A 25,251-nucleotide genomic window follows, 5' to 3' on the forward strand; every position below is an offset into this window, starting at 1 on the left:
CCCAGACAGAACGTTTCTCAGTCTTATGCCAGAGCATGAATTGAGTGATCGGTAAGATATGATGTGCTGTCTCAGCACTGTTCCAAGATAAACTTACATGACTGATTGATTTGATCATCGACGGGATATGTGTTGAACATTCATCTTGGCAGATAAAGCAGCAGCTGAAGGGAGTGTCCAAACGGGCATCGTGACACTCTGTTTCTCTCCACTGGAACCAATCAACTGGATATTTTAAGTGGAACAAGGCCACTTACATTCAAATGGAGATTTCACTTGAAGGCGGTATCAACTCATCAGCCAACTTTGAGTACAAGGGGGCTCACCAAGCATTTAGGGATCGCTGGAAACAGACAGATGACACAATGTGTCGCCACAGCTTGTCCTTCCATTTGCACCATACAATGAGGAGCGACTTCTTTGCTAGCTACCTGTACCTGTTGGAGAAGATTCCTCTCGGTAAGATGTTCCACCCAGCACTCTAACCATTTAGCAATGGAATAATCATATAGTCAATAGTTTTTTTTAATGACCATGGACTTAAATTTTGTTTAATAAAAGGTCTCACAACAAGCACTTCACATAAGAGGATAATTTGGCCACCTATCGATAAAACCAACACTTTTTCACTTCAACTCAAGTCAAAGGCATGCCAGTTAAAGTATGCAATGATTATTAGTCTGGGTGTTTTAGGGATGGGGCGCGGCGAAGGGGTTGGGCTGTGGTAGGTGGCGGTTGTGGGTGGGGGACTGGGGGGTCGTGGGGGGAGCGAGGGCTGTGGGCCGGTGGGGTGCCTGGTGGGCCTGCCGTGCCCCGTTTTGCTGCGTTGGGCTGGGAGCGCGGGCCGTGTTAGAGTGGGGGGGCGCTCCGGCCTCCTGTTTGCTCTCCAGCCGGAGGCCCCCGCGAAGTCCGGGGTGTTGTGCCCTGGCGCTGTCGAGGCTTGGGGGGCCCTGGGGGTTTGTGCTTGCCCTGTCCGGTCGAAGGCTCCCCTCTTAGGTGGAGGTTTTTCATGCATGCCAGATCCACCACACCAGCATCTACCAAAAAAAAATCTACATTTCAGTTTTTTTTCTATCAAGATGAACTTTTTTTCGCAAATGGCTGCATTGAAACAAAGAGTGAGAAATTTGAAGGGGTCTGAATACTTTCTGTACCCATTGTAAACTTACAATAAGATAGAAGAGTTCTGTTGATATAACTTGTTTTTCACAGACCAGACTGAGAAGAATTTGTGCCATTAAGCAGTGTTATCTTTACTGTGTGTAAGTGCATTTGTGTGAATAGAATAGTCGTAATTTGAAGGACTATCGCTCCCAAAGTCAATGCTAGTTTCCCGTTTCTCGAGTGCCCCTCGGTTGCGCATTCCCGTCGACAGGTGCGAGTGTGTAGTGTGTCTGTCTCAGTTGTCAGAAGCATTTCAGAGAGCTGAGACGCCCTGCGCGCTCCCACCCATTGGCAGGGGCACAGGGGTGGGGGTGCGAGTGTTGGAATGCGGCCAGCAGTGGCCGGAAAAGGCGCTGATGTGCGAAACCCGGAAGTCGGAAGTCCGTGGATCTACCCCATGGGATCCTCCGTTGACGTTACCATTAGCGCTACCGTCAATGTTTTTAAAACAAAGCATGTTTTGTATTTAAATACACGACGTGTGTAATTCTTCTTGTTGTGTATTTAGTTTTACCGTAAACTAACTGGGGTGTTATTAAAGTGGTACTCAGGACTAAATCAGGGCTGTCAACACTCACGCATTGAGCCTGACATACATGCATTTCTGTCCATTCTCACACTCTTACGCGTATCTGTAACCTGGATGGAAAATCTCTAGTTTCCAATTCAATTTCTAATTAATTAATTTAGTTTAATAAGTGTAACGTTTGCGTCATGCGGTCACGTGACAGGTGCTCAGGTCGCGGAATGCGGAAGCGACTGGCCACGGGTCGAGCTGACACTGAGCTGACGAAAGTATGCTATAGGTATGTTCACTGATCTGAATATATGACTGGATAGCCGATAACCCATACACGCCCTTGCAAGCCGTTGAAGTCACAGGGAGGTCATCTTGCTTCCCCTCTCAATATTCGCAAAAGAAGCTTAAATTTGTAACAATTGGATGGAAACCCGACTACTGTCACCTAAGAGCGACGTCATCTAAAGGTGTTTTTCTAATGGCTGCTGCTAGATGACGTCACTTCTGTGTGACACACTTTCAAATGTTCTTATTCCAGTTAATAAATATGAATAAGTTAATAAATATACTTAAAATCACATTTAAAATCAGCCCCAAAGGCTCATGTATTAAATTATCAAAGACAAATTATTTAGTTTTGTAAACGTAAAATGTAGTTTGTTAGTTTAAGCCTTTAAAAAAAAAATTAAAATTTTTGTAAATAATTTAATTTAATTGTAGTTATTTCGTTTCGTTTTTCTTAACTAAAACAACTTTCAATAAATCACAAGAAAGGTGTATTTGTCAGCTTTTAGGTCCTTTTTCCAGCTAACATAATTAATTACTATCAATCAAGCCGTGTGTTGATTTCGCCAGTATTCCATTAAATTAATTGTTGACGATCTGGATCGTCAAGGTTATCGTTAATAGTTGGTCAATCATGGTATGTATTTTGATTTAGAATACAACCTGTCAAAGTGGCCAGTGGGATTAATGCTGCTACTATGGAGGTAAGTATGGTGCAAAAGTAACTTGTACCTGTTAAAAAAAAAAAAAAAGTAGTTGTAGTAAAAAAATTTTTTTACCTGTAGAAATAAGTATAGATTTGTATCTGTAGAAGTCGTGATTTGTACCTGTAAAAAAATTAATAAAACTAATTGTGCCTGTAATTTGTTTGGGGTATCTGTACAAAAAAAATTTGATTGTACAAAAAAAAATTGTACCTGTAGAAAAAAGTGTAAATTTGTATCTGTAAAAGTCATGATTTGTACCTGTAGAAATGACTTGTAGTCAAAGAAGTCACCACTAGGAGTCACAATTGGTTTTTCTGCTGCTCTCCAATCACGTAACTTTTGCACCAAATTTCTCACTACAGATGGTGCAAAACTGATTTGTACTTGTACAGCTCCGTGATTTGTACTCGTAGAGAAGAGGGCGGGCGCTGGAGGATTTGGGCTAAAGCTCAACCTCATTGGTTCAGCGAACGACAGTGGGTTGATCGCAAATGACGTCACATTTTTATCATTAACTCTTTGACCGCCATAAACGTTATAAAACGTTTAGTAAAAACCTACGGAGGGGCGCCGACGTTAAAAGACGTTCACTATGTTTTTTTTGTTTGTTTTTTGGAAACGGGTGGAGGAAAGCCTTGGGCAGCTGTGTATCAAGTATCAAGCAGATCTAGTTAGTTTAATGACTCGTTTTGGCCCCTAGATGGCAGCGATGACTCTCTTTGGACAAGATTGGGTGGGCCGCCCACCGTGGGCGTCAGTAGAAGACGTGAGGCGGAGCTAGAGTGTTGAGGGGACAATGGCTGATGATGCAACAATGGCTGATGAAGCAACAATGGCGACCGGTTGCAAACAGCTCACGCTTGAGCATTTTTTTCAAAGACGGAAAGCATCGATCAATACTAAAAAGCGCATTGATGTCGACGATGATGATGACTCCGAGCTTGACGCCAAAGTTGGAAGCCTTGACGCGACCGTTATGATCACGTAGTAAGCCTCACCGGCTAGCGCTGCTAACGCCGGAAAACGCGCAGCACAACCGACCTGGTACTTCTGCACAAGCGGACATTCGATCGGGCGATGGAGAGTAGTCGAAAAGCATCGACCAATGCACATTGATGATGATGATGATGGTGAATCCCGAGGTTGACGCCACAGTTGGACGCGGCCTTTATTCTCACGTCATAAAGCCTCACCGGCTAGCGCTGCTAACGCCGGAGCTGCACAAGCGGACATTCGATCGGACAATGAAGAGTACCCCGAGTCCAATGCATATTCATCGGAGGAGCGGGTACAGTCTGATCACGGAGAAGACACTGGTTCTGGACTACGATGCCACCATGAATGGAGTGGATAAGATGGATCAGAACATCTCTTACCACCCGGTATAGGAACCGAAGGACATGAGGAAGCCAGACGTAACACCACCGTAACGTAACCGTAGCATGATCCTGATATTAGACTTCATGGCAACACACACTGCAGTATATACTTGCTATTCCCTGGAAAAAATGGCCTGCAAGAAAGTGTAGCTTCTGCACGCGAAGAGGCAATCGCAGTGAAACTAATCTGTTGTGCAAATCCTGTTGCGTCTCCTTGCACGCAGGGGAGTGTTTCACAAAAAGAAAAACTGTCGTTGAAACATCCACATAATTGTAAATAGTACCACAGTTGCACACATTTGTAAATAGTTTGCCAAATTGTTGTCAAATTGTTACACTGTTGAATGTAAATAAACGTATTTTGCTATCAAAAAACACTTTTTCATTCTTGGTGGTAGTGTTTTATAGAAGTAAAGCACTATTTAGGTGTTTGTGGCATCATTCATGGACAAAAAGAAGTGTAAAATTCACTAGAGTGCATGAAATAATATCGTTTCACTAAAAGCTTGATTTCTCCGTATTTTGGTCCAAAACAAGCGCATTTGGAGAAAATGACCATTTTCTATTGTTGATTACTAAAGAACGGAATAAGGTAGAAACAAACCTTTTTTTTCTAATGAAATATGAAAGTTCAATCTTTCATTTGGTAGTATATGTGTTTCCATAGTCCATACAGAACATTTTCTGTGGACCTTGAAAGATCAGTCAAAATGCTTTAATCGGCTGGCACTGACAGCATCCCTTTTCTGAAAACGTCTGGCAGTCAAATAGTTAATATGCACAAGTCTGAAATTCTAAACAGAGTAGCCACACCAGTTTACGCGTCATTTTGGAAGAAGAGGACGTCCCAGGCGTGAAAATTTCAACATGGTTTAATATACAAACACCGTGTGGAACAGCTTAAACGTTGGTTGACATGCAGAGCACTCAAAGTGGACAGAAAGAAAGACGTTTTAGTTTGAAGGTAAGATTTATTGTACGATCATAGCTCGTAATCCGATTCTAGCTAGCTCATCTTATGTTGGAAAACTGAACACATTGAAGTCACGATTTTCATTTAAAGATTTGAAGCCTACCTTTGGACTGTGACTTTCTGTCCTGAATGTATTTTCTTTTACCTGGGCCATTTGTATTGTCATAGCTGAGACAGTGTAAACATACGATTAATAGCTTGTCCCTGCACTTCTTTAATGTCTTCAAAAACTACCTGTATACTTGAACTGAGATATATTAAACTCGACACCCTTTCATATGAAGTGAGTTCATGATGACATATTTGCTGTTTTTATTTCAAAATCCTATACGTTACATACAGTATCCCATGTGTTGTTAAAACAAGTTTTGCAATGAAATTCAAATGATCATTCTTAACACTTGTAAACACACATTGCCAAATAAAAATAATGCAAAGGGTTCGAGTTTTTTTGGTGCACTCATAATTCACCATGATGTATAAAGATAGTGTTAGGAAATTCAAGACTTGTTTCCCCGTGTTCATAATGTTGATTATCAAACTCAGACAATGAGATCGGTGAAAGCAGGATTTATTTTCACATAAGCTTATGGACACATGAGTCGACCAAAACGCCGTCTATTTCTCCCTCATGTGTGATGCTCCTCCTCTTGTCCCAAACACTAGTATCCTTTCGTGACTCTTCAAACCCCTCCTCTGTCTTCTTCGGCCAATCCTCTCCTTCTCAGACAGTCACATGATACATCAATACACATCACCAAACGTCCCCCTCTTCTCACAAGACAAAGATTTATGTTGTTTTCAGAGCCAGAAGAGGTGTCACTAGACCCCCTCTTGCTCAACCGGTTTAGAAAGACAAAGGAATCTATTTAACACATTCGCTTCAACCCATACATACTGAGTAAATTAAAGCAGTTATGTCCACTTCTAAATAGTAATATTATAAATCAAACAGTTATAAGTAAATTAATTCACTTCAATAGTATGGAGGTAAATATGGTACAAAAGTAACTTGTGCCTGTAAAAAAAAAATAATAATCAAAAAGACATCATGCTGCTTCGTACTTAGATGTGAAAATTACTATAGAGCTACAGAACCCTACTGAATGTTTTACAAGAGAACCTAAACCAGTATCCCATGTGTTGTTAGAACAAGTTTTGCTGTGAAATTCAAATGATCATTCTTAAAGCCAGGCTAATGTTGATCCTTGACTGTCCTTTTATCCGGGTAGCTTCCCTTTTTCTTTTTTGTCTCCTCAGACAAAACTTTTCAGTTGTTTTGCAGCTTCTGCCAGGAAAGCAGTAATCGTGCGTCGACATTCAAATTGACTTCCGTCTTTGTAACAAATGGGGAAAAGTTAAGTGATGTATGCCATAAAGCAGTCAGCACATTTGTAATTTTTTTGTGTGGCAGTGTTCCTACCATTAGTGTTAATTTTATCCGCCATTTAAAAAAATTAGTCGCAGTTTTAGTCCAGTTTCAATAATGCATGTTAGTTTTTATCATAGCTATCCTATACTATAAATCTATTATTTTAGTCCAAGAAAACAATTTTATTCATCTAGTTTTAGTCAACAAAAACTGTCAACGTTTTAGTCTAGTTTTAGTCAGGACAATCATTTAACCCCTGTATTTTTTTGTAAGAAGAATATGTTGAACATTTCGGATCTAAAACTATTACACATAAAATGTTCTCTCATCTTTTTGATGAAAAACAACTTCACACACAATTAATTACAGTATGTCAACAATGGGCTACTATGGCTCCATGCTATGAGCTAGTAAATTAGCCAGCATTAGTTAGCGGTTGGATTAATATTATTGTTGGAACGTTATAGCTGTTGGATTAATGTTACGTTATAACTATAATTTATTATTTCTTTTTTTTTAACCTTTCACTGTGGCTAAACCAGTATCCCATGTGTTGTTAGAACAAGTTTTGCTGTGAAATTCAAATGATCATTCTTAACACTTGTAAACATACACATTTACAGATACAAATTTACACTTTTTTCTACAGGCACAATTTTTTGGGGGAGGTACAAATCACGACTTCTACAGATACACATTTTTTTCTACAGGTACAATTTTTTGTTTACTACAACTGCTATATATATATATTTTTTTTACAGGTACAAATTACTTTTGCACCATATTTGTCTCCATATGCTACCCGTCCAAATTGAACTTTGCCGTCATTTGGCAAGTTGGCACAGTGTGGATAACCATGTTGAAGCACTATTGTATTTTTTTATGTGTAGCTATGTAATGCCAATGGCATGTATTCATTTTCCATGACAGTGAAACTGTTTCCAGTCACATGTGAGTACATCCAGGGAGAGAAACAGTTCTACTACAGAGCTCAACGATTCTACGAGGATGTGCCAGCCTCAGAAGAGGGAATGATGGGAGACTATGTGGAGGTGTCCAATGTGGATCTGGAGGGTTCCCGCCATTTTCTAAAGAGGTTTGTGGTAAGTGTGACTGAATAATCCCACTGAAACAGATTTATGTTGACAACCAATTTATGGTCAGGATGCAAAAATATCTAGAAAAATCTCGTATTTTTCTAAATGTTAATCCTTTATAATCAGAGAGTAAGTCAGTTTCAACCTGAAGTTACAGTCTGTTAAGGCAAAAATAAACAGCTATGTTCCACCATTAAATTAATTATGTGTTCTATATTGTGGATTCTCCTGCACAAAGATCAGTCAGCATCACTGTCTGTTTACGCCATTGGAGCTCAATACAGCCACCTGATGGCATGGCAGCAGCACGTTACTTGCTTGATTCCACTGTGCATATTCACTCACTTTTCTGTACGATCAGAAAGACTAGGTCCATTTATACATGGACGCTTTGGGATAAAAACGCCAAAATATTCTATCGGAAGTGCCTTTTCGTTTAGACCAGGCTTCCCCAATCCAGGTCCTTCAGGGACAGAGTCCTGTTGCAGATGAGATGTTTCTGTCCTCCAGCACAACTGATTCTAAAGATCAGGGTCGTTATCAGGCTTCTTGCAGTGCTTGCTGCTGAGCTGATTATATGAATGTTCTTCCAAACGTGAGCCGTTGGGGGTGATCTTGACTCTTGAAAAGTTCCATTGTAGGAATGTTTTTTTGGGGGGGGGTGGGGTGGGGGGGGTGTGATTCTGGTATTTTGAATTTATGACCGTTTCTGGTTTAGTTATGAGTTTGAATCAGCTTGTGCTGTCCCGTGCTTGAATTTGAGGTGTGAAGACTTGGCGCGTTTATTCTAACTCGGGCATCAGTGTTTTACACTGGGGAGTAGGGAAGAATTACCACCAAAGGGGTCCCAACGTGACGTTCTTGTTTGGAAAAACACATGGAATCCCTTATCAGCAAGGGGAAAAACATCCATGTGGGGCAGCAGGATGGCGTTGTACTGTCTGCCTTTTTTTTTTTTCCTTAAGAGCTCAGTATTGTTCGTTCGGTAATTTTACCGATTTGACATGTCATCATCATTGCTCTCTCTCTGTACTGTCTGTCTTGGCAAAAAAGAGGGAGGAAGAAATTGCCTATAGTTCCAACAGTAGGTTCACCTACAGAAACCTTGTTACCACTTTACTTCCTCTAGATCAGGGTTCACCAATTCCGGTCTTTGAGGTCTGCAGTACTGCATGCTTTAGATGTTTTCGCCTACCAACACAACTGATATTAAAGATCAGGATCGTTATCAGGCAGGCTGATGAGCTGATTATAGGAATCAGGTGTGCTGGTGGGCGGAAACATCTAAAACCTACAGGAGTCCGGACCTTGAGAACCGGAATTGGTAAAACCAGTCTTAAAACAACACTAAGGAACTTTCAGTTTACGTTGATTATGTTTACGCCATATGGACAAAAGCTGTAATGTTATGCCTGAAGGAAGACTAAAATTCCCACGAGGACAACCGCATTGCGTCGTTTTTTAGCTCACGCCAGCGAGTTGAAAGCCAGGCTAATGTTGATCCTTGACTGTCCTTTTATCCGGGTAGCTTCCCTTTTTCTTTTTTGTCTCCTCAGACAAAACTTTTCAGTTGTTTTGCAGCTTCTGCCAGGAAAGCAGTAATCGTGCGTCGACATTCAAATTGACTTCCGTCTTTGTAACAAATGGGGAAAGGTTAAGTGATGTATGCCATAAAGCAGTCAGCACATTTGTAATTTTTTGTGTGGCAGTGTTGCTACCATTAGTGTTAATTTTATCCGCCATTTAAAACATTTAGTTGCAGTTTTAGTCCAGTTTCAATAATGCGTGTTAGTTTTTATCATAGCTATCCTATACTATAAATCTATTATTTTAGTCCAAGAAAACAATTTTATTCGTCTAGTTTTAGTCAACAAAAACGGTCAACGTTTTAGTCTAGTTTTAGTCAGGACAATCATTTAACCCCTGTATTTTTTTGTAAGAAGAATATGTTGAACATTTCGGATCTAAAACTATTACACAAAATGTTCTCTCATCTTTTTGATGAAAAACAACTTCACACACAATTAATTACAGTATGTCAACAATGGGCTACTATGGCTCCATGCTATGAGCTAGTAAATTAGCCAGCATTAGTTAGCGGTCGGATTAACATTATTGTTGGAACGTTATAGCTGTTGGATTAATGTTACGTTATATCTATAATTTATAATTTCTTTTTTTTTAACCTTTCACTGTGGCTCCACCTCCTGTCTATCCCATGTGTTTGTGCATGTTGCACTCACTAGTTGCAGATTTGAAAGGGGGGGTGTCACCCAGATTAGACAGATTAGCAGAGACAAGATTTGACAAAATCATATAATTTTTGTCTTGGTTTTGTTCATGAACTAAAATGTCCATAGAATTTAGTCCAGTTTTTATTAAGTGAAGTACATTTTCGTCTCGTCAAAAAATGCATACTGATTTTTCTAGTTGTTTATTAATGTAGGGTTTTCGCCTAGTCTAGTCTAGTTTTGGTCCGGTGTAAAATGTGTGTTGATGAAATAATTTTTGTTTAGTTTGCGTTGACAAAATTAACACTACCTACCATCCACCTAAAAGTTGCTTCGTGCCAGTAAAAATGATACAGACCCCCTCAGGCCACGGCAAAGGTACCATTCAACTAGTTTTAAATCAATGTTTCATCAGAAGAGTTATGAAAATATTTTATTAAGGCTGAAAAGTCCCTTAGTGCTACTTTAAGCGTTACACCAGGATGAAGTACACATCTAGTTGAGCAGAATTTGTTTTTTTACTTCTCACCCGATTCACGGGAGCACTAGTGAGTTGCCGGTCACGGCAATATCCATACGAATGGCTGAAAAGTACACGCACCATCAATTCTAATTCTACCAATCCCATGAATATGGCTACATTCACACTGCAGGGTGTGATGCCCAATTCAGATTTTTTGTTAAATCCGATCTTTTTATGTACCGTTCACATTACAAAAACAATTGCGACATATATTGTGAACGCAACGCGCCCGTGATGTGACTTGTATGCGCAAAGACCACCTTTCGAGTGATGTACACCCAAAACAACAACGTCACGTTGCGGTGTTCATGGAAGTAAATATTGTCCTGACTTGCAACGTTTTACTGCCAGCCAACTGAGGCAAGTGACTTTTATCAGTGTCATATGCAAATTTAGCTGTGCCAACGCACGCTACAGATTGGTGGACAGGTGGACTCGTTTCGTGGATGTGTTAGGAGTTCGATTCATGTGTCTTGTCTGCATTCATTATGCAAATTCAGCTGTGCGAACGCCCGCGCTCCTGGTTGGTGGACTGTTTTCACGCTTAATGTTTTAAGTGTGATTAAATTAAAGACAAATAAAAATTTAACACTGGTACTCAAAACAGCTTTGTTTATATTCACAGACATGTCAGTAGTCTCCCTCCCAAGCACTCTCTCCTGCCCGCGCAGAGCGCATATCAGGCTTTTGATGACGTATGAATCGGATGCATGCGGATGAGCGTTCACAGTGCAGACGCATCGCATACATATCCGAAAAAAATCGAAATTGTACAGTTCACACTGCATGGAAAAAAATCAGATACGTGTGAAAAAAATCTGAATTAAGAACTACGATTTATGTAAGTATTGTGTTACATTTATTTTATTTTCTACGTGTCCTGAAAGCGCTGTCACTGGGGGGAGTTCCAAAGCACTTTTGTGCAGGTGTCAGTCACTCATGATTCCACGCCCCACTCAGTTGTTACCACGCCCCATGTCAAATTTTCAAGATTTGAAACAGTAAAAATAAAACGAGTTGAATTTTTCAAACTGAAAAAAAAAGATCTGAAGTTTTTAAACTGTAAAAAAACATCTGAATAAAAAAAAAACATGCAACTGAAAAAAAGACCTCAAATTTCCAAATATATATGGAAGAGAAAAGTGAAAATAAATAAAATCGACCGAAGTGAATCTGAATTAATTTTGACCCCAAAAAAACATTTCACACATTTATTTTTAATACATTTTTATATTTTGCGAAATTCAACAACACAATTTTTAGTTTTAAATTTTAATCATTTCAAGTAAAACACTTCTGACCCTAATTTAACTCCTGCCAGACAACAAATAAGGTTTCACAAAAATGTATTTTTACAAGCACACAACAGACAAAGCTCAACCGAAAACGCTTGCACTATGCAAGGAGAAAACGATAACAAAAAGCGCACATACAAATCGCGGAAGTAGTGGGAACATAAAGAGCTTGCACATAAAAGGGGCAAGAAACAGAAACTCAAAATCACTTACAAAAATGCAAGGCTAGACGAGGTTCAAGAGCAAGAGGTCGAAACTATGCTTGGGCTACCAAGGAGAACAAGTGAATATTCCGACATGGGTTGCTTATTCAGCTGATTCTAAATAGGCAAGCTGATTACTCTCAATGAAGAACAGGTGCGTTAGTAGCCATGGCGCTACCCAGCAGTCAGGCTGCTACTGCAAAACAAAAACAATGCCTGAGCGCACAGCCTGCACGCTCAGAACATGACAACGCCATAGAACAGAGGCGTTGGCGAATTGCTTTTCACAGCGGCCTTGCACTCGATCGGCATCGTTTTGAAGACACATCGTAAAGATTCACTTACCACTTCCGGCAATCCCGCAGTACTTGTAAAATGAAATTCTACACTTCCATCTGACAAGACACCTTTATTGTGACGAGGTGCAACAACAACAGTGCATTTAACAGCGCAAATGAAATTTTTGCCTCGTTACGACCAGCTCTGCTAGGGGAAAAGGTAAATGTGCCCGCTCACGCTTTTGCTAGTCAGTGTGTCCATGTGGCTCGCAAAATCCACATTTTGACGCCAAATCTGCGATGCAAAACCTCTTATTTCGAGCCTTGGCTCAATGTGGCCGCCACCGGGCAGCATGGACAACATCAAGCTGATATGAGAATTCCTCCCACGTGTGCTTCAAAATGTCGCGGTCCACCATGTTGATTCCTGATGTTATTAGATCTTACACGCCACATTTTTGCTGCAAGTGGTGGAACATAAACTTTGTCTTTAACATACTGCCACAAGAAAAAGTCACACACAGTGAGGCCAAGCGCAGAGTGCAGGATCTGTAGAACCTCTCCTACTAATTGAATCGCACCAGAAGGCTTACAAAACCCCAGCGGTTGAAATGACACTCAATCAAACTTGGATAACTCCTCTCTCAAATGACCACTGATTCAGTCCATTACATTATCAATGATATGAAAAACTGAATAACAGTGAACCACTGACGCGCCACGTGGACCGCCACATCCTGAGGCGCGTTTTGGAGAAATTGTCATATCGGCTGGATGTTGTCTGTGCTGTCGGTGGTGGTCACATTGAGCATTTGTAAAACATGAAATAAAAACTTGAAGGTATGTACAACATGTGTCCAAACTAGAGTTTTGTATTGTTTTTAATATATATATTAAGGCTGGGCAATAATATGCCTGAAAAGTCTAACAAGATTAGGCATGGGCTGATCCGATTACCGGTTTGACCGTTTAACTTGATTTTAAAAAGTCAAGGTTCCATTAATAATGGCTTTACAAAAATATTTTATTCTGACCGTATGTTTTTTTTTTTCTACTTAAGGGCCCTGGGAAGGCTGGCACTCACTGTGCTCTGGACTGTGGCTCCGGTATTGGTCGCGTGACCAAAGGAGTTCTCCTCCCTGTGTTTGAGAAAATGGAGATGGCGGACATGATGGAGCACTTCCTCCTACATGCACATGAGGATTACATGGGTGACGATGCAGACCGCATTGAGACATACTACTGCTATAACCTTCAAGAATTTACACCTCCAAAGAACAAGTATGATGTCATCTGGATGCAGTGGGTGGCATGTAAGTAGAGCTATGATGATGCAAATCCTTAAATAATTAGCATAACTTCTTGCGTGGTAGTCCGGTAAGCACACTCCATTCTCAGTGTTTCGTGGATTACAGTTCGTGCTCAACAGTGATGCGGGCTGTCCCAGGTTTGCACCCTCTATCCTCAGTGTTTCGGTGATTTAGGCTTACAACACCTTTAGAGGGCTCAATGGTAACACCCACAGCCCTGTTGAAGCCCAGTTGCTACTTCATGTCACAGCCTCTGAAACTGACTGTACCAACAAATCCGCTATAAGCGCTTCCTCCAGTGAACACCATGGTACGCCAATTGTATCACTTGACCTGGGCTGCTATTTATTTTAGTGTGCTTCAGGCCTTTCCGGTCATGCTTGATACCCGGGATTCCAGGATGTACAAAACTTTCTGGAAAGGATTTTTATTTTATTTTTTAGAATATTTGATTTTTGATTTTTCAGCACAATTTGTACAAACACAACAATCTGGGTAAGGTACATACAACCTTAACCCAACAAACAATACCCCCACAGCAAGAAAAAGAAAAGAAAAGTCAGCCTTTGATAATGATATGAGACTACATGTCAGTCATTTGAAGCAGTTATTCAATTAATATGGTCTAAATACGGTTGTCAAACTTTCAAAAACATGGCATATTGTTTTCTGAGACAATAAGTATTTTTTCCCGGGGACACACAGCTGTTCATTTCACCCAGACCATCTATCAAGAAGAGGAGGGGAGTCTGATTTCCATGTTCTCACATGCATTTTTTGGCTACACATAGAGCAATCTTAAGAAACTTAAGTTGTGCATTGTTCAAAGAATGACTTATTGAGTTGAAATTCCCCAATAAACATATTTCAGGGTCCAGCGGAACAGTAATTCGTACAATCCTGGTTAAAATGGAGCCAATATGCCAGAAGGGCCTCACCTTGACACAATTCCAAGTACAATGTACAAAGGAGCCAACCTCAATACCACATCTCGAAACACAAGTCTGACAAAGTAGATTTAAAAGAATGTAGTTTTTGTGGAGTGAGATATAACTGCTGTAGGAAGTTATAATTTGTCAATCTATATCGGGCATTGATGATAGTAGAAAGGCTGTTCTGGCACAAATCCTTTAAATAAACTCGAGTTGGTTCTCTTCATAAAGAAGGTTTTGGAGGTTTCCCTCTTCCAACACAAGCTGATTCCAATCAGCAGGATCGTTATCAGGCTTATGCAGAGCTTGCTGATGAGCTGATCATATATCAGCTGTGTTGGAGAACAGAAACATCTAAAACCTGCAGGACTACGGCCCTCCAGGACCGGAGTTTGACACCTATGTTCTAAATGATTGATTCCCTTCTGGTACCACATATCCAAAATCTCATTATCAAAGAGTCATAGGAATGAGCTTGTTTTGTTTTAGTGGAGTTTTAGGTGACAGTAAGCAGCTGTTTGCAAATGTCCCTTATGGTTTAAACATAACAAAATGACTACCGGTACTCACATTTAAATTGTATAAGGAAAGAAAAAGTGCTTCAAGTAACATTTAAGAATAGTTACCATTTGACCAGTTTTCAACTGTGGTTTCTGTATCTGAACTCTGGGTGGCACTCATATAACTATGTACATTACTTGACGAAGAAGGTATCTGATGTGACATTGCTCTGCTACACTGTAATATGTGAATAAATAAATAGATACAAGACTGATTATTGAAAATACTACAGCGACTGAACTTGGGTGTCTGGTACAAGTTATACCTGAGCCTTTACCAAAGCACTAAACTTATTCATTGTGTAGTACTTGAGTACTTGGAACATGTATGTTTAATGAAAAATCACCAAATTAAGATTCTAAGCCACAGCAATGAAATCTTTACTCATTCCCCCCCCTAATGCTTGTCCAAAAAGAACATAATTTAACTCAAGCAGTGCCATAATATTCTATGCATAAACTTTACAGAAGAGTAATATCTTGATTACTGTATGTTGTTTTTGTTTCTCTGTAGGCCACCTGACAGACAAAGACCTGATGAACTTTCTTATTCGCTGTAAGAAAAGTTTGCGTTTAAATGGTGTCATTATTATAAAAGACAATATGGCACGACAGGGCTGCAAGTTGGACAACACTGACAGCAGCATTAGTCGACACCTGGATATCATGAAGAGCATAATTTTCAAGGCCGGCTTAGAGATCTTGGCTGTTGAGCGGCAGGAGGGCTTCCCAGAGGTCATAATGCCTGTATGGATGATTGCAATGAAATAGAATGTAACAAACAGGCCATTAATGTTTGATTAGACAAATGCACTTTTAGCAATGTGAATCTCCATTTTAAAAGGGCTGTACATATTGTTTTCTTTCCATTTTTTTCATTCAGTGGTGAGTGTTGGAAAGCTGTGTTAACCACATAAAGAGGCACCGATTCCTAACTAGGATTTAGTATGAGATCAATTAGCATTTTGCATGCATTTATGCTGTACCTGCATGGGCGCTTCAAATAGCAATTAAACAAAAGGACATCTTGAAAAGGTTTGTCTGATATAAATACTGCTTTGAATTCATGTGTTGTACTTAATTGTACACTATACTTGCCATTTTTGTAAACCTTTCTATTTTAACTCTTTGACCGCCATAAACGTTATAAAACGTTTAGTAAAAACCTACGGAAGGGCGCCGAGGACGTTAAAAGACGTTCGCTATGTTTTTTTTTTTTTTTTTTGGAAACGGGTGGAGGAAAGCCTTGGGCAGCTGTGCTGAAAGTATCAAGCAGATCTGGTTAATATAATGACTCGTTTTGGCCCCTAGATGGCAGCGATGACTCTCTTTGCACAAGGTTGGATGGGCCGCCCACCGTGGGCGTCAGTAGAAGACGTGAGGCGGAGCTAGAGTGTTGAGGAGACAATGGCTGATGAAGCCACAATGGCGACCGGTTGCAAGCAGCTCACGCTTGAGCATTTTTTTCAAAGACGGAAAGCATCGATCAATACTAAAAAGCGCATTGATGTCGACGATGATGATGACTTCGAGCTTGACGCCAAAGTTGGAAGCCTTGACGCGACCGTTATGATCACGTAGTAAGCCTCACCGGCTAAGCGCGGCTAGCGCTGCTAACGCCGACCGGGTACTTCTACACAATCGGACATTCGATCGGGCGATGGAGAGTTGTCGAAAAGCATCGACCAATGCACATTGATGATAATGATGATGGTGAATCCCGAGGTTGACGCCACAGTTGGACGCCACAGTTGGACGCGGCCTTTATTCTCACGTCATAAAGCATCACCGGCTAGCTCTGCTAACGCCGGAGCTGCACATGCGGACATTTTGTCGGACAATGAAGAGTACCCCGAGTCCAAAGCATATTCATCGGAGGAGCGGGTACAGTCTGATCACGGAGAAGACACTGTTTCTGGACTACGATGCCACCATGAATGGAGTGGATAAGATGGATCAGAACATCTCTTACCACCCGGTATAGCAACTGAAGGACATGAGGAAGCCAGACGTAACACCACCGTAACGTAACCGTAGCATGATCCTGATATTAGACTTGATGGCAACACACACTGCAGTATATACTTGCTATTCCCCGGAAAAAACGGCCTGCAAGAAAGTGGAGCTTCTGCACGCGAAGAGGCAATCTGTTGTGCAAATGCTGTTGCGTCTCCTTGCACGCAGGGGAGTGTTACACAAAAAGAAAAACTGTCGTTGAAACATCCACATATTTGTAAATAGCACCACAGTTGCACACATTTGTAAATAGTTTGCCAAATTGTTGTCAAATTGTTACACTGTTGAATGTAAATAAACGTATTTTGCTATCAAAAAACACTTTTTCATTCTTGGTGGTAGTGTTTTATAGAAGTAAAGCACTATTTAGGTGTTTGTGGCATCATTCATGGACAAAAAGAAGTGTAAAATTCACTAGAGTGCATGAAATAATATCGTTTCACTAAAAGCTTGATTTCTCTGTATTTTAGTCCAAAACAAGCGAAATCGGATGAAACTAACCATTTTCTATTGTTGATTACTAAAAAACGGAATAAGGTAGAAACAAACGTTTTTTTTCTGATGAAAGATGAAAGTCAATCTTTCATTTGGTAGTATGTGTGTTTCCATAGTCCAAACAGAACATTTTCTGTGGACCTTGAAAGATCAGTCAAAATGCTTAAATCGGCTGGCACTGACGGCATCCCTTTTCTGAAAACGTCTGGCAGTCAAAGAGTTAAAGTGTATTTTTCCTGTGTCATACATGGTAATTGCTCTATTAAATAATACAACTAATACAAAGGTGCGGCTTATCCATTAGATCACAAGGGGGCACACTATAAAGGAAGCACAAGAAATAATAAAATATAGTTGGAGAGACAGAACGAGAGCGAGACAATTTGCGGCCTCATTATGGAAAAGAAAGTAGTGGGAACCCAGTGCAGTAACATTAAAACACCCACGGCTTACAGTTGGGTGCGGCTTATATGTGTAACAAACTCGAGTATTCCCCAAATGTAGCTAGCGCGGCTTATAGTCAGGTGCGCCTTATAGTCCAGAAATTACTGTAGGTACCTTTCACACAACTGGCCTGGGTTCAATAATTGCCTTCTGATTCACTGGCAATTAGCCCAGTATGTAATTCACCTCTTTCTCTTAGGGGCATTTCCTCCCATTTGCGCTTAAGTCAATTCCTTACGCGCCTTCCTTACGCACTTGAAATACGCAGCGATTCTCACGTCTCAGGCTTCTGACACACCCATCTGCGTAACCGGTGAAAACTCGTGCTGCCACCAAAGAGTTTTTCAGCCATGGAGTTTCATGGCTCAGACCGGCCCACTTAGGTTTACACTAGTGTTTTAATGAAGTTATATAATTTTATATGTATTAATGTATCTAAAATAGCTTATCATTCAACCTAACGTCAATAGTTATGTTGTATATGATCAGAAATTAAAATAACTTACTAGATCACACTCAGTATATCTGAACAATTATGAAAACAAAATCAAGAGTGCTAAAGAAGTTCAATTGACCACGTCATATTCTCTGAAGTCAGAAATGAAAACAAGCACATTCAACCATTTACACTTTATATGCATACACGCACGCACGCACACACACACACACACACGTTTGTTTTACTATCTTTGTGGGGCCATCTCATTGACATAATGCATTTCCTAGCCCCTTCCCCTAACCCCAACCATTAAAAATGATTGCCTACCCCTATTCCTAGGGATATTCCCCTAGGGTTAGACGGGTGGGCCCCACAGCTCTGTGAAATCCCGAAATGTTGGCCCCACTATCTAACAAAACAAGACCCCCCACACACACACACTTTTGTATCATCATGGGGACATCTAATAGACATGATGCATTTTCTAGCCCCTGCCCCTAACCACACCATCAAAAATGATTGCTTACCCCCATTCTTTACCCTAACCTCAGCCATAACCCAATTCAAACATAAACTCTAAAACCAAGTCTTGACCCTCAAAATGAGGTCTGAACTTGTGGGGATCACCAAAATGTCCCCACAATTTCAAGTTGGTCCCCACAATGGGAGTTAAACCTGGAAAAACATGCGTGTATGGGCCCCACAATGTAACAAAGACACAAGCACACAGAGTGCAGTGTATATTACGTGCGCTTGGATTGGTTTTGTCCAAGATCGTAATCCAGTTTCTGCAAGTTTCAAGGTTTAACCGAATGAAAGCATTTCACTAGTTGTCTATATGAGTATAACAAATGTGGAAAAAACATGTAGTGATTCCATTATTTTTAATAACACTATAAATTCGATTTAACAAGGATTTCACATGACATAATACTAAGTACTTTAACCATACTGTGGTTGTAGATACAAAATAATGTTCTTGATGGTTAAAAAAAAAAAGTGCTCACAGAATAACTCGATTTACAAATTGGCATGACAACACTATGTTTCTGCTGCACAAATACTCGCCTACGTACAAAACACCCCCTAAAAGTGAACTTGAATAATAAACTGTTGGCTTGCAACTACAAGTTGTTGTGAAAAGTAAGCTCGAAACTATAAAACTGAGCTCTGTCTTCCAAGATCAAGCGACAGGAAATACCTGCCATTGAAGGCTAACTCACAGGTCTCAGCAGATTTATGAGTGTAGTTAATGACTGCAGCAACGCAAGGTTTCCTTTCCTTTGTTCACAAACGGCACACACGCACACACGCACACACGCACGCACGCACGCACGCACACACACACACACGAAAAATATATTGTCAAAATAAAATACAAAGAAATTACGACGGCGTATTAGGGCCACGTATAAATATATATATTTTTTTTTAGAGGGACGGGGTAATTTTATGAGAAAAAACATGAACATTTGCGACTTTATAAAGTAGCAGATTTGCGAGAAAAAAAACTCAGAAAGTTACGAGAACTACACATAGCGCACTACTCGACTGTTTGTGCCAATACTTTTCGGTCGAGTTTCCAAATAAGGAGATAGTAATTGCTTTAGCAGAGATTAACCATATGATGTTAAGCATTCGCTCTTTGAAGCATTGTGTACGGCCACTGGCCAGCGACAAAGACGCCTTACTTTGGGGTGGTGGTACCGCCCTTCAAGATAGTATAAGAATGTTGTAAGTCCTCTGAATCTGGGCACTTGTGATGAGAAGCAGCCATTTGTCTGTCATTCATAAGTGACCAGAATATTCTGTAAAATAAAACCTTCGAAGGAACTGTTCACCGATCTCCAGTCTGTATTCAGAAAATCAACATTCTCTACCCGAAAAACAACGAACACGCGGAAGACAAAGATGTTCTTCTAACATTGCCAATTAATAATGTTGCAAATTTGCCACTTTATAAACTCGCAAATTTACGAGTGTTTTTCTTGCAAATTTGCCACTTTATATTAGTAAAAATAATTATATGGAGCTGTAAAGATCAGTCAACAATAGGGATGGAGCAGTAACTATTTCAGTAGAGTGGCCAGGGTAACACAATGACTCACTAAAGGGTGGTTATAAGATGACACGTACGTGCACGCACTCACATGTACGCAGAGTCCCACACCTGTAATCTCACAATTATAAAATTGTGAGGTCTTCCTTGGCTACACGCTACACAGCGTACATGGTGAAGAAGTATTCCACAGTCAGGGTTTTAATTAAATTAAACTCACAGTTGCACACATTTACAGCAACGGTCGGCAGCCGTGTTTTTTGGCCGAGCGCATGTGCGCCTTTCTATGAAAATTGAGCCCCAAGTCTCAATTGTTTCACTGCTATGAAGGATTCTTTCATACTCTGTAGATCAATTGTATCAACATTTATTTAGATAGATAGTCAATCTAAATGCATAGTGGCATGGCATCCAAGTGCCTCAAAAAAATGCAACCGTGCTGAAACGACAATAAGGTAGAACTAATTATCGGCATCACTGAATTAAGTTTATGAAAATGTTTCCCTAGATGTGGGAGCGGCCAGTGGTGTGAGCACGGACTGTAGCTCTGCCCCTGCATACCAAATGTCTATTGCTGGAAGAGAAAATGCTTGGAATTTGGCTAAGAGCTTCTTTTTGCTTCTTTTCATTCCAGTGTTTATTTGTTGTTGTGTTATTGTTGAGGTTACTAAAAGTAATCTCTTGCCTATACTGTTGAATACAAGATTGCAATGTAAAAAGCACTGTCAAAAATATAAAGCACTCTAAGCAAGAACTAAATAAAAATACACAGAGCAAAAAAAGGAGTGTTAGATACAAAAACACGTCACACTTGCCACATACACTTGACTCTTAAACACTAAATTGTTACTTGCCCGATACTTTCCTTTCACTCAATTCGGGAGAAAAGATGTGAATAAAATGTTCCCATGAAAAGATGATTCATCTGGGCCGAATGTGCATGTGTGAGTCATCTGAATTCATTATACAAGGATCTAGGATTTCAAGGGCACCAAGTTAACATCCCTAATGCAACTACAATTTTCTGCCAGTGTTCTCACATGGCAACACTAAGGCAAAATGAAAAGTGGATGAATCTAATTTATTGGCATGGTTCTCAAATCTCAGTACAAAACGGACACTGTATGCACTTATTAAGTGTACTTACCACACACACAGATGCCATCATCAGCTTGTTTCCAGCTGTGACATGCTTGTAAACTTCATGTTGCTTGTTGGTGGGGCAAATCTGTTCACAGACAACCACACCACATGGAGAATGTGATTACCGCAGCACAGCAATCTTCTCCAAACATCATTTAAATTTTACTATATTTTTATTTTTAACTCATTCACTCGCAGCCATTTTGACTGATTTTGCAAGGCCCACAAACTATTGTGTTCTATTGCTATAACATGGAACATGGAACCTACCAAAAGAAAGATTAGAGTCTCTTCTTTCAATAATAAAAAAAAAGTATATTTCTCTCTGTTTCCGTTTTGCAGCAATTAGCATTAGAATATAGCTAAGTTTCACAAATCTGTTTAAAACACTGGGGAAAAGAGCTTTTTGCAATATGACCCTGGTTGATCTCTTATACTCTGCTGCGACCTGCTGGCCGTTTTTGTAATAACTACCATTGCTTCAAGCGTTCTCTTCAGTTCAGAGGCTGCATCAAAGCTTTCTGTATGCTTTAGCATGACATAAAAACATAAAAAACTTATACATACGTTTTTGGGACCATGGTAATACTTAAAGGATCTTTGGGCAGTGTGTCACTTTTTTTTACTCGCGACTGCCACCTCTGGCCCAAAGCGTAATTGCAACATCTGTGTCAGGCTCGTTCATGGTGCGCATGCGATTATGTGCACGATCTTAAAGCAACAGCCACAGTTGACAAACGAAGACATGACTTCAAATGAGGTAAGAAAAACTCCGCCCCTCCCCTCCCCAAAGAAACTGTGGAGTAAACCAATCAGGGCTCTTCGTACTCATCTGAGCATTGGTGGAGCATGCATGATGTAGAAACAGCTTTAATATTACCTTTTTAAACTTCACAATGCATCTTTAAAATAGAACATATTTATAAATTTTTGGGAGCAAATAAGTTAAAAACGGTGGGGAAAAGAGTGAAATACTAGACATATGACAATAATAATATTAATCTTTATGTGCACCTGAGTCATCACCTTATCGTGGTGGAGTGGATTGTGTGCCCTAATAATCCTAGGAGCTAAATTGTTTGGAACCTTATGCAGGGTCACCCCTGGAAAACAGGTAAGGGAGCAGACAAAACACGGCTCCTGAGACCACCATGATGAAAAAAATAGACTTGTTTTCCTTTGCCCGCACATGGGTCACTGGAGACCCCCTCTGGAGCCAGGCTTAGCAGTGGGGCTCGGTGATGGGAGCCTAGTGGCAGGCCTGCACTCATGGAGCTAGGCCGGGCACAATTCGAAGAGGCAACATGGGACCGCCTTCCCATGGGCTCACCACGTGTGGAAGAGGGTAAGGTGGTCAGGTGCAAAGAGAGCTGGGTGGCAACTGAAGTGGGGGACCTTGTCCAATCCAGCAATAGAACCTAGTTCTGGGGACGGAGAATGTCACCTCTATGGCGGGTAAAGGGGCACAATCTGATCTGTGAGGTTGAGAAGCTCTGATTAGATACAGTTGGACTTTCCTCCACACACGGCTTGAGCTCTGGTACCAGTCCTCTTGAGAGGAGTTGGACTCTCTTTCACTCTAGAGTGGCTCACGGTAGAATTCTCCAAGTAAATGTGGGCATATATATTGCCCCACAGCTCAGTGCCTCTATGTTGGGTTTTGGATGAGAGGGGCAGCCTCCCTCCGCCTTCAGGTGGAGGGATAGATGCACTCAATTACCCAAATCAAACCATAGGAAATAAAACAACTAATATTCCCCAATTTCGTTCCCACAAACTAAATAAACAAGTAAACATGCGTTAACAAGAAGATTAATCTAACAAAAACCTTGGGAGGTCTATTAAACCAAAGATATAAAATGGATGGTAGTGACAAACACACTCACCTATTCAAAACCAAAAATAAACTAAACCAACCGAACACAGCCAAAATTACGGGGTCTCCAGAGGGACATGCAACAAGGTGCTTGTGAAATTTAATTAAACTGTACAAGAGCGCCACCCTGTGGTAGCCTCCAGTTATATCTTACATCCACCCCCTCTTTAACTGATGGCGTCCCTGCCATCAAAACCTACAACAACCCAAAAACAGCTGTTTTATAACATGCTTTACATTAAGTTAGTCAAAAACTAACAAATATGCAGTAACAAAAAAAAACACCCAAAAACAAGAACACCACAGACATTTTGTTGTGTCAAAGTACAAAAAGCATGCTGCTTGTCACAACTGCCGTCCCCTCGCCAGCTTTCTTTGGTTATCCTCCGACTCCACCAATTGTACCTTGTAAGATAATCTGTTTGGTGGACATCGGTTTCTGGATGAATTTCGCAGAGGTACTCTGGGATCCACCAATGTAGCTGCAAGGGGGCACAAGCCAGTGTCTTGTGCCGGTCCTAAGCCCGGATAAATACAGAGGGTTGTGTCAGGAAGGGCATCCGACGTAAAATATTTGGCCAAATCAAACATGCAAATCAAATATATGACTTCCATACCGAATCGGTCAAGGCCCGGGTTAACAACCACTGCCATCAGTGCTGTTGACCTACAGGGTGCCGGTGGAAACTGGACTACTGTTGGTCGAAGAAGGAGAGGAGGAAGGTGTGTTCGTAGGAGGAAAGAGAAGAGGAACACCAAGAGTCTAGGACTGAGAGTAGGGACTTTGAAAGTTGGAACTATCTCTAACAGGAAAAGGTAGAGAGCTGTTTGACATGATGCAGAGGAGGAAGGTGGACATATTGTGTGTTCAGGAGACCAGGTGGAAAGGGAGTAAAGCTAGAAGTTTAGGAGCAGGGTTCAAGTTATTCTATCATAGTGTAGATAGGAAGAGAAATGGAGTAGGAGTTATCGTGAAGGAGGAGTTTGTTAGGAACGTCCTGAAGGTAAAAAGAGTGTCAGATAGTGATGAGCTTGAAGCTAGGAATCGAAGGTGTGATGATTAATGTTGTCAGTGCGCATGCGCCACAGGTAGGAAGTGAGCTGGAGGAGAAGGAAAATTTTTGGTTGGACCTTGATGAACTGATACAGAGCATCCTTAGAAGTGAGAGAGTTGTCGACTTTGCAAAAAGAATGGAAATGGCTGTCGTGAATACTTTCTTCCAGAAGAGGCAGGAACATAGGGTGACCTACATGAGTGGAGGTAAGAGTACACAGGTAGACTGCATCTCGAGTAGACTGCTAGACTGAGGGCAGAGGTGAACATTTGTGAGCAGCAGTATGGTTTCATGCCAAAAAAAAAAAAGAGTACCACAGATGCAGTATTTGCTTTGAGGATGTTGATAGAGAAGTACAGAGAAGGTCAGAAGGAGCTGCATTGTGTCTTTGTAGATCTGGAGAAAGCTTACGACAGGGTGCCCAGAGAGGAATTGTGGTTTTGTATGAGGAAGTGTGGGGTAGTAGAGAAGTATGTTCAAGTGGTGCAGGACATGTATGAGGACTGTAAGACAGTGGTGAAGTGTGCTGTAGGTGTGACAGAGGAGTTCAAAGTGGATCAGGGATCAGCTCTGAGCCCCTTCTTGTTTGCTATGGTAATCGACAGGATGACAGATGAGGTTAGACAGGAATTTCCATGGACTATGATGTTTGCAGATTACATTGTGATCTGTAGTGAGAGCAGGGAACAGGTGGAGGAGAAGCTAGAGGCGTGGAGGTTTGCCCTGGAAAGAAGGGGAGTGAAGGTTAGCCGTAGCAAGATGGAGTATCTGTGTGTGAACGGGAGGGTCCCAAGTGCAAGAGTGAGGTTAAAGGGAGAAGAGACCAAAAAGGTGGAGGAGTTTAAGTATTTAGGGTCAACAGTCTAGAGCAATGGAGAGTGGGGAAAAGAAGTGA

General features: G+C 40.8%; 1 protein-coding gene across 1 annotated transcript; it reads left to right on the forward strand.

The window, feature by feature from the left end:
• Positions 1-263: 263 nt before the first annotated feature.
• On the forward strand, positions 264-15,727 carry ntmt2 (N-terminal Xaa-Pro-Lys N-methyltransferase). Its single transcript, XM_086089954.1, has 4 exons — positions 264-459; positions 7,331-7,503; positions 13,088-13,340; positions 15,344-15,727. The coding sequence occupies exons 1-4, from the start codon at positions 264-266 to the stop codon at positions 15,598-15,600; spliced, it is 879 nt and encodes a 292-aa protein (XP_085946080.1). The 3' UTR covers positions 15,601-15,727.
• The last annotated feature ends 9,524 nt before the right edge of the window (positions 15,728-25,251 follow it).

The sequence above is a fragment of the Leptonotus elevatus genome, chromosome 11, assembly GCF_054856555.1.
Source record: "Leptonotus elevatus isolate MCC_2025b chromosome 11, RoL_Lele_1.0, whole genome shotgun sequence".
Lineage (NCBI taxonomy): Eukaryota > Metazoa > Chordata > Actinopteri > Syngnathiformes > Syngnathidae > Leptonotus > Leptonotus elevatus.

Bases quoted from the DNA above. Each gene is read 5' to 3' on its own strand.
- ntmt2 (XM_086089954.1), top strand. From the start codon at position 264: ATGGAGATTTCACTTGAAGGCGGTATCAACTCATCAGCCAACTTTGAG. The intron at 460-7,330 runs GTAAGATGTTCC...TTTCCATGACAG, and splicing joins GTTGGAGAAGATTCCTCTCG to TGAAACTGTTTCCAGTCACA. The intron at 13,341-15,343 runs GTAAGTAGAGCT...GTTTCTCTGTAG, and splicing joins CTGGATGCAGTGGGTGGCAT to GCCACCTGACAGACAAAGAC.